The sequence below is a fragment of the Propithecus coquereli genome, unplaced genomic scaffold, assembly GCF_000956105.1.
Source record: "Propithecus coquereli isolate 6110/MARCELLA unplaced genomic scaffold, Pcoq_1.0 Scaffold139, whole genome shotgun sequence".
Taxonomy (NCBI): Eukaryota; Metazoa; Chordata; class Mammalia; order Primates; family Indriidae; genus Propithecus; species Propithecus coquereli.
In genome coordinates, this window is record NW_012138191.1 from 6048958 (window position 1) to 6071929 (window position 22972).

The 22972-nt window shown below is 39.9% G+C and overlaps 1 protein-coding gene across 2 annotated transcripts in view; it reads left to right on the top strand.

The window, feature by feature from the left end:
• The window catches only part of LOC105806224 (chromosome unknown open reading frame, human C20orf194), a 124994-nt gene that overhangs the window by 31369 nt on the left and 70653 nt on the right, over positions 1 to 22972 (top strand). Inside the window, exons 7-13 of one of the 2 annotated variants that reach the window (XM_012639309.1) lie at positions 480 to 557; positions 2351 to 2449; positions 7472 to 7527; positions 9858 to 9993; positions 17830 to 17911; positions 18899 to 18935; positions 22172 to 22259. In XM_012639309.1, coding sequence (XP_012494763.1) covers positions 480 to 557; positions 2351 to 2449; positions 7472 to 7527; positions 9858 to 9993; positions 17830 to 17911; positions 18899 to 18935; positions 22172 to 22259 — 576 coding nt within the window. The remainder of the gene's footprint in view (positions 1 to 479; positions 558 to 2350; positions 2450 to 7471; positions 7528 to 9857; positions 9994 to 17829; positions 17912 to 18898; positions 18936 to 22171; positions 22260 to 22972) is intronic. The other variant, XM_012639310.1, reaches the window with a different exon arrangement.

Here is a 22972-nt window from a genome sequence, read left to right on the forward strand (position 1 = left end):
AGAAAATGTTAAATGAATTCTAAGTGGTTGCTTCTGAGGAGTGAGACTAATGAGGGTTTGTGAAAGGTTGGAGTAGGGGATTGAAATTTTTTATTATAAGCCTTTTGTACTATTTGATTTTTTAAATCATGGACATGTATGATTTTTATTTAAATTTTATTTTAAATAATGGCAAAAATTATACAATATACATGTGTGTTGGTTTGTGTGTATGTAAGTATACATGTGTATAAGTATATGTGTGTCCATTGTTGAAGATAATCCAAGGATGTACCAAAGGTTCTGAAAAAATAGTTTCCTTGAATGGGAAAGCGTTTAGTAATATGTGTAGGTTCTACTATAATTGATAAAAATTTGAGTTATTATTCTAATCACACTGAGTTTACACCAACATGGTAATTTCTGAATATCAGAAAATAATTCTGATTGTCCTAATGATATCGACTTAATTATTTCAGTGTTTTTGTCCTCTGTTGCAGTTGCAAGATGTGAGTTTGAATCTATGGAATGTCTACAGCAAGATGGATCCTATGTCTCTGGAGAGTTTGCTTTCAGAAGTAAGGAGCCAAACAGTATTTAACTTATAAATTATATGGCCAGCTCAGTTAGCCACTGGTGATATTTAATTTGAAGAAATGCAAGGTATATGTTAGTTTGCTTTAGTTGAAGAATAGAGCAGTTTCTTCCTTGATTGTGGTCTTGAACTCCTTGGGCGTAGTAGGGAGCCTGGAAAAGTGATACACTCCCTCTCTGCTCTGAGTAGACCTCACCTGAGACAAAGCAAGGCCTTCTGCCTTGTCCTGGGTTTAGATTTTCACCTAAAGATGTTCTTTCTGTTGTGTTCGATTTTAGCAAAACAATTCAAAGGGTGTCTTTTTGTACTCGTTTTCTGCATGAAAAGATAAAAAGTTGGGGCATAGCTTAAAGGAATCAAGGATTAGAGCAGGGGTGGCAAACTTTTCTTTGAAGATCTAGATAGTAATGTATAGCTTTGTGTGTCATGGAATCTGTTGCAGCTACTCAACAATGCCTTGAGCAGCCCTAGACAATGCTTAAACAGCCCTAGACAGTGCAGCCCTAGACAATGCTTAAACAGCCCTAGACAGTGCAGCCCTAGACAAATGCAGCCCTAGACAATGCTTAAACAAATGGCCCCGTCTGTGTTACAAGGAAATTTATTTACAAAAATACGTTGCCTGCCCATGTCAGGGTCAGGGGAGCAATTTGCAATGAGTAGCAACAAACAGAACTGAAGTTACAGGATACGTACTTTGGTTAAGCAGCTCAGTAGTGTCTCTCAGGGGCTATGGATGGGTATGCATGGTCATGGACTTGGAATCAGCCATTTCTCCAAGGAGCTCCTATACATTCTAGTGAGAAATATTTAGAGACCATGATCTGGGCACTAGGTGTGTTTCTTGCTTCTGTGGGAATATTAATTCTAGGTCCTTTGAGTGGGAATAGTAAGGAGATATACACACACACACACACACACACACACACACACACACATACACACACACACACACCATTTGTTTTATCCTACATTATATAAAAAACATTTAGAAAGCAATATCAGCACTGTCACATGATTACTGAAAAGAATTTTATATATGCCTATTATATATTCTCTATAATGTATATACATATGTACACACATGTACACACATGTATATGTAGATAGATAGTCTGGGCAGCAAGTAGAGAAGCCATTAGTGAGAATGTTGTTTACACTAAGTCTTCCCAGCAGAAGTTCATTGTGCCTTATGCCTAGGGCCAGAGTAGAGTTAGTACTTGGCTAGCACAGAGTCCACAGGTCTGAGTACTTGTGTATCCTCAACTGGAAGAGAAGAATGGAGGAGAGTATAGACCTGGCTAGTGAGTTTGGTGCAGCAAACTTAGGACATTAGAAAAATGTCCTAATATATATACACACTCTCCAATTTAAGTTTTTTTTTTCATTTTACATCAAGAATTAAAAGAAAGTTTAAAGTTTAACAAATTGTTTTGAAAAAAAACTATTATTACTCTAAGTTCTAGTGCTTACCTTATAACTAATGTAAAAACATTGGTGCTCAATTTCCTTAGTACTTATTAATGTCTGTTCATGTCCAATAATTAAGTTAGTATATGTATAGATGGTCTTTTACATCTGGTTTTTTTCTCCTAGCATAGTGTTTTTGAGATTCATCTATATGATGGCATATTATCAGTAGTTTGCTACTACCTTTTAAAACAACATATATAAATGATCTGGTATTTTGAGATTGGTTGCAGTTTCATGATTTTGGTTTTCTAAAATACCTTCTTTATATGACCAAACACATTATATTTTTCATTTTCTTCCTAGGATTTGGTGGCTTTTGAACATCAGTGGACTAGCTTCTTTGCTAATTTTGACACAGAAATTCCTTTCCTGCTGGAACTTTCGGAATCTCAGGCGGGTGAGGTATGTGAGGGAAGGGGTCAAACAGGAAGAAGAAATTGGTTAATTTGTTTATTGTTTAATTTTTTTATTAAAACTTTTTTCCAAAATACAATACTGTCAATCCTAACTTGTTTATCATTTCTTTAAGCTGTGTTATATGCCATAAAGAAATTCCCACCCCTCCATGCCAACCCCTGTATAAAAAGTTATCTTTTTCCTGTGCCAGCTTCTCTATGGGAAGGATACTCACTTTTCAGTGTGGTGGTGCCAGGAATTCTGTTGGGCACTGGTTAATAAGCCTAGGAATAATTCTCCATATGTGAGTAGCACACCTTTGTTGGTTGAACCTCCAGTTCATGAATACCAAGATAACATTTCCAGACAAACAATGATAGTGAGCAGTGACCAGGTTCAGGCTAAGACCCACTCCATGAGTAAACTGAAGTACCCAGATAGAGAACCGAGGCGTAGGACAGTCCTGAAAACTAGTCAACAGGAAGGATCAGAAGAGCCTTTAGCTTGTACTTGAGCCTCCCTTGGGATTGCACAGCCAGTCCTCAGTTCTCCTATGTCCCCTGCAAGCCCTCCTCCCGGTCATTTGGAGCTGGAGTTGATCTTTGTTGTCATGCATCTTATTTTTACATATGCCGTAAACCCCACAATACAATGCTAGTAGTTTTTTTTGAACCATCAATTCTCTTTTTTAAAGATTTAAATAATAAGGAAAAAATCTTATATATTTGCTCATGTAGTTGCTTTCCCTGCTGTTCTTCATTCCTTTATGTAGACCCATACTTCCATTTGGTATCCTTCTCTCTGAAAAATGTCCTTTAACATTTTCTGTGGTATGAATCTTCTGATGATGAATTCTTTCAGCTTTTCTATGTCTGGGAAAAATTCTTTATTTCACCTTCATTTTTGAAAGATATCTTTGCCATGTGTAGATTGTGGGTTGACAGGTTTTACCTTTCAGTACTTGAGAGACGTTGCTCCACTGTCCTCTCGCTTGCATTGTTTCTGATGAGAAGTCTTTCATCCCAATCTTGGTATGTAGCTTAGTCTTTCATCCTAATCTCTGCACATAGCAGGTCTTTTTTTTCCCATGTGGTAGCTTTTCTCTTAATTACTGATTTAGAGTAATTTGATTATGGCATATCTTACAGTTTTTTTCATATTTCTTGTGCTTGGGTTTTGTTGAGCTTCCTAGATCTGTGATTTTATAGTTTTCATTAAGTTCGGAAAGTTTTGGGCCATTATTTCTTTAGTTATTTTATCTGTTCCCCATCTCTCTCCTTTCCTCCAGGGATTCCAATTACCTCTACCTTAGACCGCTTCAAGTGGTCCCACATCTCACTGATGCCCTTTTCAGTTTTTTGGATTCTTTTTTCTTCTCTGAATACTGTGGTTCTAAGAGTGAAAGGTATTTCAAAAAGGTATACTCAGAAGTGTCACTCTCATTTCCTACTTCCCTGTTTTCATTCCTCTCTTCTTTTTGCCTCTTTCCATCCACTCCATTAACAACAGGTAATAAATCTCTTTAGTTTCTGGTTTATCTTTTCTGTTTCATTTGCACAAATGAACAGAGACACGTGTATTTTCTCATATTCTCTTCTTTCTTACAGTGAAGGGTAGCGTATAGTCACTTCCACTTTGCTTTTTCACTTAACAATATATCCTGATCTCTCCTCAAGAACTCTACCCATTGAGGTCTTCTTCATTCTTTGTTACAACTTGTAGTATTCCATTTTGTGGATTTATCTTAATTTATTCAGCCATTCTCTTATGTATGCATATTTAGGTTGTTTTCAATATTTTGCCATTGCAAAAAGTGCCATAGTAAATAACTCTGTGCTTATATATTTTCATATTGTTGGAGGTATATATACCTAGTAATGGGATTGCCAGGTCAAAAGGTAAGTGTGTATGTAGTTTTGTTAGCTGTTGCAAAATTCTCCTTCAGAAGGGTTGTACCAGTTTGCATTCCCACCAGCAATATCTGAGAGTGCCTGTTGCTCCACAGCCTCACCGACAGAATATGTTGTCATACTTTAAATTTTTCAGTCTCATAGATGAGAAGTAGTATCTCAGTATTCTTTTAATTTGCAGTTCTCTAATTATGATTTAAGTTTGAACATTCTTTCATATGTTTGAGGACCATTTTATATTTTTTTTTCATGTCTTTTTCTCATTTTAATATTGGTACAATTTTTTTTTTTTTTTTTTTTTTTTTGTGGTGTCAGCCTAGCTCACTGCAACCTCAAACTCCTGGGCTCAAGCAATCCTGCCTCAGCCTCCCAAGTAGCTGGGACTACAGGCATGCGCCACCATGCCCAGCTAATTTTTTCTATATTTTTAATTGTCCAGCTAATTTCTTTCTATTTGTAGTAGAGACAGGAACTCGCTCTTGCTCAGGCTGGTCTCGAACTCCTGAGCTCAAACAATCCGCCCACCTCGGCCTCCCAGAGTGCCAGGGATTATAGGTGTGAGCCACTGCGCCTGGCCTGGTACAATATTATTGACTGAACTATAGAGCATAGGTTTCAGGAGGTTTTTTTGTCTGTTCATTTTCAAGTGTTTGTTATATATTTGGGCTATTAGCATTTTGTCTCCAGTATATATTCCAAATTTTTTTCCCATGTTTATCAGTTGCTTTGTTTATAATTTTTTTTTTTTTTTACCATGCATACATTTATTTTTATGTAAATTGATCAGTCCTTTTTATAGTCCCTGAAGTTTGAGTCATTGTGTAGGGAAAGGCTTTAATGGAAGGTTAAAAAGTAATTCATCCTTCTAGTACTTGTAAGGTTTAAATTTTTTCAGTTAGATCCCTCCCTAATCTATATGGAAGATTCCTATATGGAAGTTTTTTGTGTGTATAGTATGAGATATGGACCTAATTTTATCTTTTTTTCCCAAATGATTACCCAGTTTGAATCCTAGCAGTTCACTAGTTCTGTGACCCTGGACAAGTTAATTAACTTTTGTGTCTTAGTCAACTCATCTGTAGAGAGGAGATAATGATAGAATAAACCTCATAGGTTGTTATTTGGATTGCTTGAGTGATACATTTAAGTGCTTATCACAGTTCACAAGATAAGCCCACAATAAATGTCAGTTATCATTTTAATCTATAAGAGTTTTTACATATCGATAAAGTGTATAAAACTCCAATTGATAAATATGCAGAGAATGTAAGTAAATAACCAACAAAGGGAAATCCAAATGGCCACTGAACATATCTAAAATATTCTACTTCATTAAAAAGCAAAGGGATGTAAAAGAAGACAACTGCGAGATCCCATTTTTCACTTATCAACTTGGCAAATACATTGAAACCATTTTGTAGGCAGCGCTTATGAGGAGACCCTGAGATAGGCACACTCATATGTTGCAGGTGGAAGTGTGTGTGGATACAACTTTCTTGAAAAACAATTTGGCAATATAATTCTGCCTTTTTACCCTGTGATTTTATTTCCAGATCCATATAAAAGGGCGGAGATGGGTAGACCCTAGGCTATTTTCTGGGACCCTGCAATGGCTATGGGGAGAGAGTGAGCATGCTGATTTTTCTGTCCATTCATTCCATTTTGGTCCAATGTAATCTAGCTACAGTGACATTAGGGAAAGGCAGGCTAGAAAGGAAACATCCAAAACAAAATACAGATAATATGAGGCATACCATGTTCCTGAATAACCTCACATACCACACTTCAGAACTGCCAGGCCCAGCTCTTTTTGCAAAAGTGGAGACAGAATGGCCAAAGCCACAGTTTTATGCTTTGCTACGGAAGCTTCCCTAGTAGTCTCACAATCAGCTTGTGATTGTCCTAAGCACTCTGAGTGACCTTATATAAGTCTAGGAAATGATGGGAAGCCCCTCCATCCTAGTCAGGAAGCTGGTATAGGTAGAATTAGCAGTGACCTATGTGGGGTGATAGGCAAGGCACCAAAAGGACCTTCAGAGTATTCTCCTCACAGATCTATTTCAAATTATAACAACAGCTAACATGTGTTAAGTGCTTACCATGTGCCAGGTATAAATACTATGCTAACTTTGTACATATATTACCTTATTTATTCTTCACAACAATACTACCAGGTAGACTCTACTATTGTTCTATTTCTGTTTTCTGAAGGAAACAATTAGAGCTGCAGATAAAATTTATTAAGTTGTTCATTATAGTATTGTTCATATAGAAGAGTTAGCAAAGTAAAGTATAAAATAGTATAAATTTCTAAGAATAGAAGACTATGTAATAAACTTCTGTACAATTATATATAGTCTATGAATGTAACCTAGAAAAAAGATTTGAAGAAAATATACCAGAATGTTAACAATTCTTAGAAATTATAGGTGGTTTTTTTTGTATTCTACAATGAACATATGTTACTACTCAAGTAATCAGAAAAGATACTGTAGATGTTATTTAAGGGTATTAAAATTACCTTTTGAAATTTTGAACCCTTTGGGGACTAGGCCCTGCATGTTAAGTTTTGATTAGTGTTTAGCCTAACATGCATCTAAAAGCTGATAATTACTTTTTTGGTTTCTCTGGAAACTTCTGTCAGTGTACTTTAAAATTCCCTAGATTCCTCCTCATTGCTGATTTTAAATTAGCATATTAGAATTAATATATATTAGTTTATTAAAAATGTAGAAAAAATATTTAAATAGAATTTTTAAAATCTGCACATGGTTAGCAACTTAGACCATAGATAATAGTTAGTCCAATTTCCTCTCAGTAATTAAAACAGTATGAAAAGAAATTTTTTCCTTACTTTTTTTTTTCTTTTGCAGCCTTTTATTTTTTTTCTTTGCTTTTTATTGTTTGCCACTTGTTCCCAAAATTCATGTTGCTATCCAACACACATATCTTTCCATGTTCTTATAATAATCTAAAAACATATATATCTCTCTTCCCCCCTTAATACACATACACTGTGCACTCTCCTGACATGTGTATGTACATACACATGAGGGGTTTTGTGATTGTTTCACAAAATTGTGGTCTTAATATATACAACGTTGGCTTTTTTTTTTAGCCATTCAGAAGTTACTTCAGTCATGGAATGATCTCCAGCCATATAACTGAAAACAGGTAAGTTTCTTTCTCAGGCAAGAAGGGTGAATGGTGATAGAGAAAACAGAGTTAGGGGGGTCGGGAGGTGGTGGATATGGAGGAGCATCAAAGTCCAGAAGCTAGAATCAGGAAAATATGCGTTGACTGTAGTCATCACAGGGTAAAAAATTCCTACTTTATAAATTCATCTGTTTCACTGCTTTATATATATATATATATATATATATATAAAATTTTGTAGTGAACTGCTTTGTAAAACACTGTAGCCTGCTAAACTCTAAAGAAATTAATTTTTTATTTCATTCCTAACTCGGGAAAATGAGAGCAGAGTGTCCAAGTGCTGGCTGGGCAGGGGAGCCACTATGGCTCATAGGGAGTAAAAGAGATGAGGTGTAAAGTTCCAGCCCCATGAAGAAGAGGAGAGCAATGAGGGTTCTGAAGTGTTGCCATCCATCTCTCTCTTGTCATGATCAGCAGGAGATACTTCCTCTGATGGATAGAGGAGAGTAGATATTTTCTCTTTTTTCTCCCCCCATTTCCGGTTCAATCTAATAGTGAGACAAACTTCCCTGACTGAGACTCAGAGTCGTCTTTTTCTGCCTGGAGTGCCACTTAGCTTCAGAAGAAAAATCAGTCTTGTTTACTTTTAGGAACCCCTGTTTGTCTGAAGCTTAAGGTAGTATTTTTAAGAGTGATGAAAAGAAATGTGAAGAATTTTTCACATGACACACACTAAGGGCAATTTAGGGAAAAGATGGGATACTGTCATCACATATTTACTGAGAATATGTGACATACCAAGTAAGAAGGAAACATGGTTAAAAAAATAAAGCAAATATGGTCTCTGCCCTTAGGAAGTTTATAGCATGATGGAGAAATAAGACATTAATTGAGCAACTTCGTACAGAAGTCTGTCATTACCAGCTCTGCCTGGTTCCATGAAAGGGAAAAGAACATGGTGAAAAGAACTGTGAAGCCCATCACTAGAGAGACTGGCCTCCTCTGGGGAGAGCTGAATGATGAGCAGAGATAACTAGAAGGAGAAGGAAGAACAGAGACCCTGAGACAAGGACACAAGGGCCATGAAAGAAGATGCGCTTGGCTAGAGTGTGGGCATTGGGGAGAGTGGCCTTACATGGAGCTAAAGAAGTTGACCAGATCATACGTGTCCTTGTACAAGATTTTGGCCCTTCTGAAAATTGCATAAAGGCAACAAGTGCTTTGCATGTTTAAAAGATTATCATTACTGCAATGTGGAGAATAGATTATGGGAGCTCAAGAGTGGTACAGGGAAACAGTGAGGAAGAGTTGCAGTTGTCCAGGGAGGGAATGATGGCAGCGTGGACTAGGGTTGTGGCCATGTGGATGGAAGGAAATGGCTAAATAGGAGTGATTTTCAGGAAATTGATTGGGTTTAGAGGATGAGGAAGCAGAAGTCAAGGAGGCCTCTCAGATCTGGCATGGTCCCTGGATGCCATTTATTTACTGCAAGAACTGGAGAGGGAATAGGCTTCAGGGTAGACCATCAGAGAGGAGAGCAGAAAGCAGAGACTGAGAGTGGAAGATAAAAAACCCTAGGACTATTCTGAAGCCAGGTAGAAGAGACTGGGGAGAATGAGAGACAACACTCTTACAGTGGAGGGTGTCAAGTGCTTCTGAGAGACCAAGGAAGGAAGGGCTGAAGACTGCCTATTGGATTTGTTGTCTGCTACATGAAAGTCATTTGGTGACTTTGGCAAGAGTTCTCTTAGTGAAATAACTGAGAGGGTTAATTAGAGTGGGCTGAGGAGTGAGCAGAAAGTAGAATGGAGGGTGGAGGAAGTCCCTCCAAGAGAGGAGGGAAGAAGTGGAGAGGTACGGGGCTAAGTAGGTGTGATAGTGAGAACATTTACAACCCTCCTCCCCTCCTTCCCTCCTGAAAGTTACTCAGGAATTGGTGACTGCCGTATTGTCTGTCTAGTCTGAGTATCACAGCTACAGTCATTCTTTAAAACTCGTATTTCTATTAAAATGCTATTTTATAAAACTGGAGGTTCGTTCCATCACTGCATCATGGACAGCGAACGTATGGAACTTATTTCTCAAAAAATGAGACAAGCTGAATATATAAGCCTCGTTTGGGTTTAGTTGTGTCCCTAAATGACTGATCCCTGTAGGTCAGTAAGAAGAGTCAGAGACATCTGGCATCCCTTCCCAACCAGACAGGAACATTAAGTAGACTGTACTGACCACTTTTCTCAGACTGCAGGACGCTGCTCAGAAAAGCCTGAGGACTCACGAGGGTCATGGGAAGTTGCCTCGGCCAGGAATCTGTTTTCTAACCACATGTTTTTGACTTGCCTCTCTAGCCCTAATAGGCAGCCATTTGTTCTCTTTGGTAATCACTCCACACGAGAAAACCTGAATGCCGGCAACTTTAACTTCCCTTCTGAAGGACACCTGGTACGCAGCACTGGTCCCGGTGGGAGCTTTGCCAAGCACATGGTAAGTGGCTGGACTGCCTAGTGCTTGATTAGTTTTATCAAATGGGGGGAGGAGAGCTAGACAAAAGGAACTATTTCCAGTTAACCCTAAACTTGAAGTTGTTGTGGAGTGAAAAGTGATTGGAAACTGACTATATGAATTTTTTTTTTTTTTTTTTTTTTTGAGACAGAGTCTTGCTCTCTTGCCTGGGCTAGAGTGCCATGGCATCAGCCTAGCTCATAGCAACCTCAAACTCCTGGGCTCAAGCAGTCCTCTTGCCTCAGCCTCCCGGGTAGCTGGGACTACAGGCATGCGCTACCATGCCTGGATAATTTTTTTTTCTATTTTTAGTTGTTTTGGCTAATTTCTATTTTTAGTAGAGACGGGGTCTCGCTCTTGCTCAGGCTGGTCTCGAACTCCTGAGCTCAAGCAATTCTCCCGCCTCGGCCTCCCAGAGTGCTAGGATTACAGGCATGAGCCACTGCACCCGGCTTGAATTTTTTTATATGTATAAGTACAAATTATTTAGAAAACAGACAATCATTCCAAGCCTAAGTTTGTATGTCTTGACTGTTACATTTAAGGACATAAACCTAGATGATTATTGTTTATTGAGAGTGCCAGGGAGAATATTTTTGTACTTGATGGTCTGTTAACCTGCTACATTCTTTTAAAGTAAACATCAGATCTGAATGAGGGACTCTAATGATTGTAAAATCTATACTATCTTAATGGAATTTTAAGTATTTTTAAAATGTCCCTGAAAATCAGGAGAGCTGGGGTGGTATTTACTATTATTTTTTAATTTGGATTTGGACAACATGAGACCCAAGAGGATGTAGTCTCTCTGGCCTGAGACCCCAGATCTGTCTCCAGGCCAGCCTAGGGTATAGGACTTCCAGAATGGGTGTGCTGTGAGGATCTTGCTGCCCCGTAAAGGGAGGGCTCAGGCCCCATTTTAACCCTTAGAGCGCTCTCGGAATACATAGAAAATGCCAGATGGCATATGCTTTGCTGTGTAAACTTGTGGACTACACATATGAAATCAAAACTAGAAGAGACAATCTGACTTCTGGAAAGAAGAAACTAGAAGAGATCATCTGCTTCCGGAAAGATGGAGTAGCCATACTTTTCCCTGTTCTTCCCACTAAGTACAACTGGACATTACATATAAAACAAACATAAGAAGACTCTGAAAGGTAGAGAGAAAGAGGCAGACTGGTTAAGGACCTCAGGACCAAAGGAATAAGATAGTGGTGAGTTCTTTGGGCTTTGTTTTTGCCTATATATCCCAGACTGCACACTGGAAAAGCTGGTTACCTGGAAATGTCAACAGTCACAGATAAACAAAGCCCCAAGAAAAGCCTGCTCTCTCTAGCCAAAGGACCTAGCAAGACAAAAGTTTTAGACAACAGCTATTTTACTCCAGCAAAACCACAGAAAAACTGCATCTCTGCCCCGACCCCTGCCCACAAAGGCTGAGGGAAGCACCTAGATGTTCTCCCTTGCCAGACTGTAATGAGGTGCCATCCCTACCCTGACCCGCCTCAGAGTGATGTCAGAGAAGGCTGAGTGGGGACTTGGGACTTCCATCCCCACAGGGCAGTAATGAACCCCCAAGAAATGAACTTCCCCCAAGATATCAGTGGAGACTACTGGGGAGCCTGGACTTCCACCCCCACCCAGCAGTAACGAGGTGCCTCTCCTTGGGGCCGTATCACAGGAGGCCAATGGAGAATCAGGACTTTCACCACCGCTCAGCAATAACAAGCCCCCCCGCTTTACCCATAGTGTTTGTCACCCTCCCAAACCAGGATTATACTGGGGAAGGTGGAGGCACAATGGGGGGTATCTGAACTCCTACCCACACTACCACATTCCTTCTCTCTCTCTCTCATATACCCAAACACCAGGTGTCAGTAGAGGCTGAGTGGAGAACCTGGACTTCCACTCCTACCTGGCAGTGATGAGGCAGCTGCCCCCCTGTTTATCCACTGCAGTCAGGCTTGCTAAAACACAAGATTTAAATAAGATTCAGAGAAGACTTTCAGTTTCAGCTGTGACACGTAAAGGGCTTAGAAATCATCCCTATACTTACAATAGGAAAAAAGCTGAATAAGCTGAAATCAATGACTTTTCTTGGACTCCTCAGAGAATTAGTGTGTCAAGGCAAACTTCCACCCTCAAATCTAGAGAGACAGGTAGATCCAGAGAGTCCTAGTTAATATCTGCTTACCTGGAACAGGAGCCACTGGAGTTATAAACTGGTGGGAACACTTCAGTGGTAATTGTGATGACATCCTAGAGGCTGAGTGTGGACTACTGCGGGAGTGAGAATCTTCTACAGGACATAGTCTTAGAGGAGCCCCACACTATCATGGATTTACTTCCAGGAACCCCAGCAGGTTCTTATGGTGAAGAACCAAGAAAAATCCCCTTGTAGGTCTGGCAGGTGAAGAAGAAGAGTAACCGTTTTGAAATATAACAAAGGCCTGCTCTGCAGGATAAAAGACTTTACCTGAGCCCCATCCCATCTGGGCGAAGGGCATTTCCCTGACTCTAGCACTCTCTAGCCTTCCTGTCTTACTAGGGGAGGAAAAAAATAGCTGAGAAACACTTGCGAAGGTCATAGTCCAGAGATACAAAAGACTGAGATTTCATCATAAGAGCATAGAACGGCTCCCCTCCCCCATCACTTTAGCACCACCCCAACATGTCTGCAGTATAACAGCAGGGGTTACTGCTGAAAGAGCTACAGACTGTGTAAGGAGGAGCTCCCTGGGAACCCAGACAACAGGGGAGACAAATTCAAGAATGCTAGAGGAATTTGAAGCCCCCCCTCCACCTTAACAGCTACAAAATACATTTAACAGAACCCAACTCCCAGCCAGATTAACATAAAATCTCACATTAAAGGCCTGTTTACTTCAGTTCCTATTACCCAATACATCATTTTAGGCTTTCAACAAAAAATTACAAGGCATGCTAAAAGGCAAGAAAAAACACTGTCTGAAGAGAGTATTGACAACCATCAGAACCAGACTCAGATATAACATCTTTTGTTATATACAGAGAATTGAAAACAACTATGATTAATATGTTCAGGGCTCTAATGGAAAAAGTAGGCAACTTGTAAGAATAGATGAATAATGTAAGCAGGGAGATGGCAACTTTAAGATAGAATCAAAAGGAAATGCTAGAAATCAAAAGCATCGTAACAGAAGTGAAGAATGCCTTTGACGGGCTTTTCAGTAGACTAGACATATCCAAGGAAAGAAACAGTGAGCTTGAAGATAGGTCTATAGAAACTTCCCAAACTGAAATGTAAAGAGAAAAAAAAATGAGGAAAACAAAACAAAAACCAAAGGAGAACATCTAAGAACTATGGCACAATTTCAAAGGATATAACATACAATGTAATGGGAATAGCTGAAGGAGAAGAAAGAGAGAAAGAAACAGAAAAAATATTTGAAGTAATAATGGCCAAGAGGCCGGGTGCAGTGGCTCACACCTGTAATCCTAGCACTCTGGGAGACTGAGGCAGACTTGAGCTCAGAAGTTCAAGACCAGCCTGAGCAAGAGTGAGACCCAGTCTCCACAAAAGATAGAAAAATTAGCCAGGCGTGGGGGTGCATTCCTGTAGTTCCAGCTACTTGGGAGGCTGAGGCAGGAGGATCACTGGAGCCCAGGAGTTTGAGGTTGCAGTGAGCTATGATGGCACCGCTGCACTCTAGCTGGGGTGACAGAGTGAGACTTTGTCTCAAAAAAAACAAAAAAACAAACAAACAAAAACAACTTTAGAGAGCTGTGGGACTCTCACAAAAGATCTTAATATTCATGTCATTGGAGTACCAGAAGGAGAAGATAAAGAGGATGGGACTGAAAAAATATTCAAAGAAATAAAGGCTGAAATTTCCCCAAATCTGGCAAAAGAAAGTGAACCTACAGATTCAAGAAGCTTGGTAAACCCCAAACGGGATTAAACCCAAAGATATCCACGCCAATATATATCAGAGTCAAAAGTTTTGAAAACTACAGACAAAACATCTTGAAAGCAGCCAGAAGGAAATGACACCTTACCCACAGGTGGAAAACAATTTGAATGAAAGTATATTTTTCATCAGAAACCATGAAGTCCAAAAGGAAGTGGCACATATTTTTCAAGTGCTGAAAGAAAAGAACTGTCAACCTAGAAATCTGTATCTAAGAAAAATATCTTTTGGGAATTAAGAGGAAATCAAGACATTCACAGATGAAAGAAAACTAAGAGACTTCCAAACTTCGGAAGACAGTTTGGCAGTTTCTTACAAAACTAAGCATATTCTTACCGTAAGGTCTATGCTCCTTGGTATTTACCCAAAGAAGTAAAAACTTAGGTCCACACAAAAATCTGTGTAAGGATGCTTATGGAAGCTTTATTCATAATTGCCAAAACTTAGAAGCAACCATGGTGGTCTTCAGTAGGTGAATGGATGTTATTCCGTGATGGAAAAAGAGCTCTCAAGCTACAAAAGGATATGGAGGAACTCCAGGATTCTGAAGTCTATACTGAGTAGACAGAGATGCCATTCATGTCTGGACATGGTGGCTCACACCTGTAATCCCAGCACTTTGGGAGGCTGAGGTAGGAGGATCATTTGAGGCCAAGAGTTCAAGACCAGCCTGGGCAACATAGTGAGATGCCTGTCTCTACAAAAAGTGAAAAAATCAGCCAGGCGTGGTGAGACGCACCTATAGTTCCAGCTACTCAGGAGGCTGAGACACAAGGATAGCTTGAGCCCAGGAATTTAAGGTTGCAGTGAGCTATGATTACACCACTGTACTCCAGCCTGGGCAACAGAGCAGGACCTTGTCTCAAAAACAAACAACCAGCCAGCAACAACAAAACCCATTCATTCAGAGAGGGAACACTGAGGAGAGTCAGGTTGAATGTGTATGAATTCCACTTTGGACATTGAGTTTGAAATAACTATGAGACACTCAAGTAGAGCTGGGGAGTCAGTTGTTAGATATATAGGTCTAGGGTTCAGAGGATTGATCTTGGCTGGAAGTAAACATTTGAGAGTTCCCTTGGTATAAAGGGGGTAATTAAAACCAAAGCTGTGGATAAGATTATCTGGGTATGTATTTTTAGACCAGATACCGATGAAGCTGTCCTGTAGTTTTTCCTGTTTTTTTATAGTCTTCCAGCACAGCTCACAAGTGATTCAACCTGACTTAAAGTGTTGTTTTTTGTTTTGTTTTGTTTTTAAAGGCTTGTCAAGTGAAGCAGTGGAAGTGTTAAGTGTTTTTAAGAGTTATGCTATGTAGCATGGTTTAAACTCTTAGCCAATTACATATTGTAACTGCTTAAGAAAACCCAAACTTCTTTTCTGAGAAAAATGTCTCTATGTGTAGATCCACTATATTGGCCAACACCTGTGCTGATGTGTTGACCTTTTGCCTGAGATACACTTCAAATTGCTGTACTTGGGTGTACACAATTGAAAGAGAACTTTGTCTCTTCAAATCTGGGGTTTAAACCATATGGCTCTCATTCAATTCATAATACAAAATAGCTATAATACAGCGAATCCAATCATGATGAAAGAAATTCATTTTTTGCCTGAGATGAGTATTTGTGGGGGAGGAAGAAAGCAAGATATAGTCCTCTCTCTATTAAGTTAAATATAGTAGTCCCAAGGGGGATATGTTCTAAAACCCCCAGTGGATGCCTGAAACTGCAGATAGTATGGAACCCTATATATATGTTTTTTCCTATAGTCACATTGTATAGGATGAGTAACGTATACAGTGTGGACATTCTGAATACAGGGATGATTTATATCTTGGGTGGGATGGAACAGAAGTGTGAGAAATTTCATCATGCTAGTCAGAATGGTGTGCAATTTCAAACTTACGAATTGTTCATCTCTGGAATTTTCCATTTAATGCCTTTGGACCACAGTTAACTATGGGTAACTGAAAGCATGGAAAACAAAACTGTAGATAAGGGGGACTACTGTAATCATAAGAAAAGTTTGTTATTGAAGATTTTTGTATAATTTTACTCTGGTATATCACCCTGACTGGAGTTCATTTCCTTGTATCTTTGAAGATTAAGGTATTAAAGTAGAAATTGCTACAAAAAAGAAGAAAAAGATGTGGAGTAAACTTAGATGTGTATTGCTAAGTGAAAGAAGCCAATCTGAAAAGGCTGCATGCTGGCATACTGTGTGATTCCGATTGAGTGACATTCTGGGAAAGGCCAAACACTGGAGTCGGTTAAAAGACTAGTGGTTGCCAGGGGTTGGAGAGAGAGAGAAAAGGAGAGTAGAAAGAGCACAGAAGACTTTTAGGGCAGTGAAACTGTTCTATATGGTTTAATCGTGGTGGACACATGTCATTATGCATTTGCCCCTAGACAAATGGGGCAGGGAGAAGGAAGTATGTGGGAACTCTGTACTTTCAGATCAATTTTCTGTAAACCTAAAACTGCTCTAAAAAAATGAAGCCTGTTAATAAAAAAAAAAAATTAGCCAGGTCATTTACACAACTTCTGTAATAACTGGGGAGTGTTGTCGATCTTTCCTTTACAAACATGGAAACCCAGCGAAACCCAGCGAAGACAGGGCACTTCCCCGAGATCCCGTCCTGAGGCTGAGGGGCCCTAGCTTGTGACCTTTCCTCTTCAGCTCTATTCTGAAGTAACATCTTCACCCTTTCCATTTCTGTGGTATTTGTGAATAACTTACAAATTAATAAGTATCATGTAAAACATGCAAACCCAGATAGTTTGAGCAGTTTTACATTATATATGCAAATTCTATGGTACCCATGTTTTTCTTAAGCAAATGTCAATAAAATTTGATGGTAATATGCGATGTACCCAAATTTATGACATGACCTAAGGAAGCAGGTTTGAAACACTTGGCACTTTTAAAAAAGCCTTTAGTAAGGGAAAATTTGGAAATCCAAAGAACATATTTTAATTGAGGAATACACATATTAACCGACAGTTAGAAATACATTCATGATTTTTCATTTAGTGTCATGGCAGTATTGATCATGTTCACCACAGTGAATTATAGAGTAGTTAGAATAAGTTCTCATTTCAAATCTGTAACTTGGATTTGCAATATTATAGAAAAATGCCATGTATTCTAGTGTGACTTCCTTAAACAATGGAGTAAAATTAAAGGAATGTTTATTTGTGTCATATTTAGCTATTTTTTCTATATCGTATTAATTTCTGTTCCTTCTTTCTTGTGGTAATATTTTTGCATTTTGTGCTTGCTGTCCTAAGAGCCCTCATGAGTGTTGGATTTTCAAAAGAATAAAGAACATCCATTATATCCCTGTATGAATGAACAACTTGGCAGGGAAGAAGAATAAAATTTTGAAAACCTAAAGGAACTCATGTTCTCTTCTGCAAAGGCTATGTACAGAAGTGAAATACAGATGAATGGGGGACCTGGGTAGCACCCTCCTTTCCTGAATTTGTAGTTACCCCACACCTCTCCGCCTGTCCTGTCAGCCAAGGCCCTCACTGTGAAAGCTCTGGACTGAGTATTAATGGTAGTCAAAACCCACACACATTTCCTCTTTTTTCCTTGTGAGTTGTGAATTCATTAGCATCCTGGGCTGACTGAGTATCTAACAGTAACTTTGCAGGATAGCCCAGGTTTAAAACACCCTCCCACACACATACACAGAAGATACCTTTGGAAAAAATTAAAGATGATCTTTTCCTCTGTGTCTTTAAAAAATAATCAGCTTGGTAAAAGAAAATTTATTTCCATTAACTGCATGCTTTTTGTTTTAGTAGTACATGCCTAAGTCCCTACTCCTTTATTTTTGTTTTTTTCTGACATCCAGGTAGCACAGTGCGTCTCACCAAAGGGACCTCTTGCTTGTTCAAGAACATACTTTTTTGGAGCTACTCATATTCCTTACCTGGGTAAGTCTCCGTAGGTCATTGTCTTATCAACTTACCTAATGAATGGTTTCTCCTGTGAACTATAAGTTGATACGTGATTTACTCCTTTTGCTCATAAGCTCATGATACCCAGTTTGTGGGCTTTCATCTCTCTCTCTGATTACTGCTGGAGAGCTGATGTGTCTAACACATTTTTCACAGAATGTATTTCCAGAGAAAAACTATTGGTTCAGCCTATATTAAGTCTAACCATGTGTAAGACCCTGTGCTCAGTGTCAGAGGGGAGGCAAAAATGAATGAGACCTACTTTGACAAAGCAGGAGGTATGGGCTGCAGTGGGAGTTTGCATGGCATGGCCAGGTGCCCACTGACTATTCTTGTGAGGAAAGTGAGAAAGGGCCACGATAGAAGGGTATGCAGGAGCGGGAAACATGCTGCACGGCCTTCTAGAAAGGCTGGGCTGGCTAGGGTGTCCCTGCTTACTGGGGTAACCAGAAGGTGCAGGCATCCAGAGAGACATGGAGAAGAACCTGTAGAATGAATGCAGGTCTCAGCACTGCTACACAGAGGAGAGTACGTCAAAAGCCAGGTTTTCTCCTGGGTGTTGTTAAATAAGCCGGGGAACACCAGAAACAAGCATGACTTGGGTCAGATAATTAAGGAGATAAAGAGATGGAACTGAGCCTGTTTACTGATACCTCAAAGTTTGAAAAGTTAAAAATAAAAGCAAAAACATTCCAGAGCCTAAGATTCTGCACTATCTTCTCTTCCGTTTAGTGGTGGTGCTGAGTGGTTGTAAAAGTAGGAAATATCGACAGTGAAGGTCTGGGGGAATATTGGAAGAAGCCAAGTTCCACCATTGTTGGAGCTTGTACTGTATTTAACTTAAAAAAATACATAGTTCTTGACCACACCTTTGAAGTAAATGAAACGTTTCTAGCTTCCTTGTGAAGTGTTTGCATAGCCTGTGCTCCTGTCACAGTCTTAATACATGGTATTCTTTCATAGGTGGTGACAACAAGCTGCCCAAGAAAACTGAACAAATGTAAGTCTTCATATTTATTTTATTTTTACTTTCTCAAAGTTGAATTACTCATTTGAGGCTGTCCTGTCTACTCCTTTTTGAGATCACCAGTGATTAAGACATCTGGTTTATGGCATGAACATAGTGTGTAGCTTCCCAGGAGGTCCCCATCTCCTGTCTCTCAGCTTGGAATTCAGGCCAGAGGACCCTGCCAGCTTTGCCATCTGCTCCTTTCTCCAGCACTCAGAGACTTCCTGCCCGCACACCCATGCATTTATGTGACTTAACTCTCCTTAATCTGTTTTCTACAAGTAGCTCATTTTTTATTGAGGGGTTTTCTAAGAATAAAATGTCCTGAAATCCCCTGAAAGAATCTATGTGAAACCCCATCTGGTCTGATGAGTGTTTTCTCTGTATTTAATGTTCAGGCCTATGGAACAGAGCTAGGATCTGAACGCTGGCTGTGCAACCTAGAAAGATTCTACCTAGTGTTGACTTCTTTCCCTTCACATACAACAGGAAACCAAAGACAGGAAGTAAACTCATTAATGCTGAATCTATTGAATTCCAAAAAGCATCCTCCTTCAGAAATATGGACGTAATAGAGTTCTCTTATTACCTGTTTAAATACCACAGCATAAACTGGTGTGGTCTAGACCAGTGCTTCCCAAGGCCACAAAGGATTATCTGAGTTTCTCATCAGAATATAGGTTTCCCAGGCCCAATCCCAAAGCTACTGAATCAGAATTTCTAGGGCCCACAAAGCTGTATTGAGAAAATACATATATATAAAAATATAATACGAGTAATAGAATCACACTACAGAAAGTATGGAAATTGAGAAAAGAAAATAAGATCAGCCCTTAATTCCTCCTCTGTGCACTACCAATTAGTGTCTTAATGTATGTCTTTTTGGGCTTTTAGAAAAATTATTCATTTAGGTTTTTTTTCTTTCTTTTTTATAGACAGGATCTCACTCTTTCAACCAGGCTGGAGTGCAGTGACATGATCATAGCTTACTGCAGCCTCAAAGTCCTGGGCTGAAGCAATCCTGCCTCGGCCTCCTGAGTAGCTGGGACTACAGGTGCATGCCACCACACCCAGCTAATTTTTCCTATTTTTTGTAGAGACAGAGTCTCACTATGTTACCCAGGCTGGTCTTAAACTCCTGGCCTCAAGTGATCCTCCTGACTTGGCCTTCCAAAGAGCTGGGATTACAGGTGTGAGCCACCACACCCAGCTCATTTAGGTTTTATGTAGCTGTAGTAATGTGTATATAGTTTTTTTTTGTGGTTTCCTTCACTTTAACAATAAGTCAGCCATTTTTTCCTGTATTGGTGTGTGTGGTCTTGCCTCATGCCTGCTGTGCTTCCATGCCAGCAGTGCTTAGCCACTGCCTTGGATCCTCATTGTGAACCCGTAGACATTTTGCCTACACCAACTCCATTGGTGCCCTGCATCAGGGACCATTATTGAGGGGTACCTGGGCCCACATTGAGAGATTTGCCAAATCACAGATACAGTGGAACTTGGTCCTTACGGAGTCTTAATGAAAAGTAGCAGCAGTGCTACCCAGGTCATTTTATGGGTTGATTAGCCAGGTGGCTTGTGTGTTGAGCTCTCATCTGAAGATCTGTATAGGAGAAGGCCAAGCAAGGCGGGTGCCTGACTAGTGTTGGTACTGAGTGATATTTGATTCAAGCTCAGGAGGGGAATATCTTTACATCTTTGGAGTTGGCCTCTATCAAACTTCACCCTTAGTGTCAAGGTATAGAGGATTCTGGTCTTACCCGGAAGTGATCAAGCTCATTGTCAGTGTCCCTGCCAGGCCACTTCCTACCAGGGTGTACCCTCTGCCCTGGCCTCACCAGCAGTCTTCAGGATATGTTGCTCCTTGGAGCTGTCATTTTGTTATATGAACTCTGTCCCTTTTTCTCCTCCAACCCAACTCAAACCTCTTACGTACAATGTGGAGGTGACCTGCAAGAGCCAAGGAGGAAACTGAAGGAGGTAGCAATGTGATGTGGCACAGTGGAAAAGCACCAGGCTGAGAGCAGGTCTGAGTTCAGGTCTGCCATGAATTGTCTATGTTAGCCTTGGACAACTTATTCTACTTCCAGAGGACCTACTTGCTTCTTCTATAGATGAGAGGATTAAATGAGACCATTTCTGTGTTTCTTCCTGCTTTCAAACTCCTTTTGCCTTTTTTTACCCATTGTAAGAGCCTCACAGGCTTAAAAGTAGACATAGTCTTAGATGAGGCCTTGTCAATTCCTTGCCAGGCACCTCCCCTGGCCTTTCTGGGCCTCCTTCCCCTAAAGCAGTGATTCTCAACCAAGGGCAATCCTACTGCACCACCCCTACCTTTCCCCACTCTCAGGCACATTTGACAAGGTCTGGAGGCATTTTTGTCACAATTGGGGGATGCTACCAGCATCTAGTGGGTAGAGGCCAGAGATGCCCTTAAACATCCTACAATGCACAGGACAAACCCCACAGCAAAAAATTAACCAGCTCAAAATGCCAAGGTTGAGAAGCCCTTCTTCCCTAAAAGGAACCAGACTTGGATTTTTGGGGACCTTCATGGCACCCCCAGTCTGGCAAAGAAAAAAACCTTCTTATAGTAATTTTAGGAAGTAAAGTCATAAAGAGTGAGATTTGGGGGAAGGTGAGAGATCTCCTTAGGAGCATTCTCTGTTCCGTACATCAGGCAAGCTGCTCAGAAAGTGGTTTGCAGCTGTTTAGTTTGAATTTAAGTGGAACCCAGCCCCTCCTTAGTCGGGGAATCTCTCTTGCCCTTGAGGTTTCCCACCCTGAGGTTCCTATAAAAGCCAGCCTTCAGCAGAGTCTGGTGAGGAGATGACTTGCAGGTATAGTGTGGTTGGTCCCTGGAAAAGCAGCAAGTCTGTTATCATAACACTGAAGGGGTTCCTGGTCTGTGGGTAGCTGCTCCTGCATGTAGAAGGGGGTCAAGGAGCCTACACAGTTTTATTCTGTTTGCTCACAAACTGGGAGGGGTGGTCTTTTGGGCAGAGTTCAGAGGAACTGACTTTTCTTACAGTGATTTAACAAGAGCAAATTATAAATCAAACCAGACATAAGACTTTTAAAAGGTTTAAAAATCAATGAGTTCCATTTTCATACTTTTCTCATTCTGTTTAAAAATCAGTTTCTTAGGGCCTGTCACTTACGTGCATGCAGCTTTTGACAAAACTTCATGATGCTCTAGTGTTAACCATTATTTTTTGTTTTTAAAGTAGGCTCTTGTCCCAGGTATATGCTGCTGTTATTGAGGCTGTTTTGGCTGCCATTGCATGTTATGCTAAAACTTCCAGTCTAACAAAGGTAATTTAAATACCATGTTTCTCTTTCTGTAGTCATTATTTTAATGTAAAACATTCTATCCATCTGTTTATTCTTTGGACACCTTGTGGTACTTACTTTTGTGTGAGCTTGTGCCTCTTTGGCACCAGGCAAAAAGATGCCCTTAGAGCACTGAGCTTCTGCCACCTGTGACACCATGCTGCTGTTGTCTCATGGATGACAACTAATCGGCGCTTCTTTGTAGATGTCTGGTTGTGTTAAAGAAAATCATTCTGTAGCACGTTGTTTAATGGCTTAATAAACAAAAGGCTTTTAAAAGCTAAAAAGTAAGAAAAATATAGATTATTCTGTGAATTTTAATAAAGTTAGGTAAATTTGTTTTGAGCTATATAGTTTGATTTCCTATAATTCAATATTTAAAAAAACAACTAAAGACTAGAAAATCTGACTTGCCTTTCCTAGACAAGCACATGTGTTCTCGTTCTCTGACCATTATCTTCCTTGCTGTTTTGCGGTTAACCTGCCCTGCTGAGTTGGATTCCTATATCTGACCCAGTAAGGAGATGAGAAGAGTCGGCTTGATGCCTCCCAATGCCAATAGGACCTTTCCTGAAGGAAGCCATTTGACATTGGAAAGGTTGTGTATGATGTAGATCTCAGAGAGACTGTAGCTGTAGTACCAGCTCCTAGCCATCTCCCCTACTTACTGCACTCGTATCCCTGGTACTGATGTG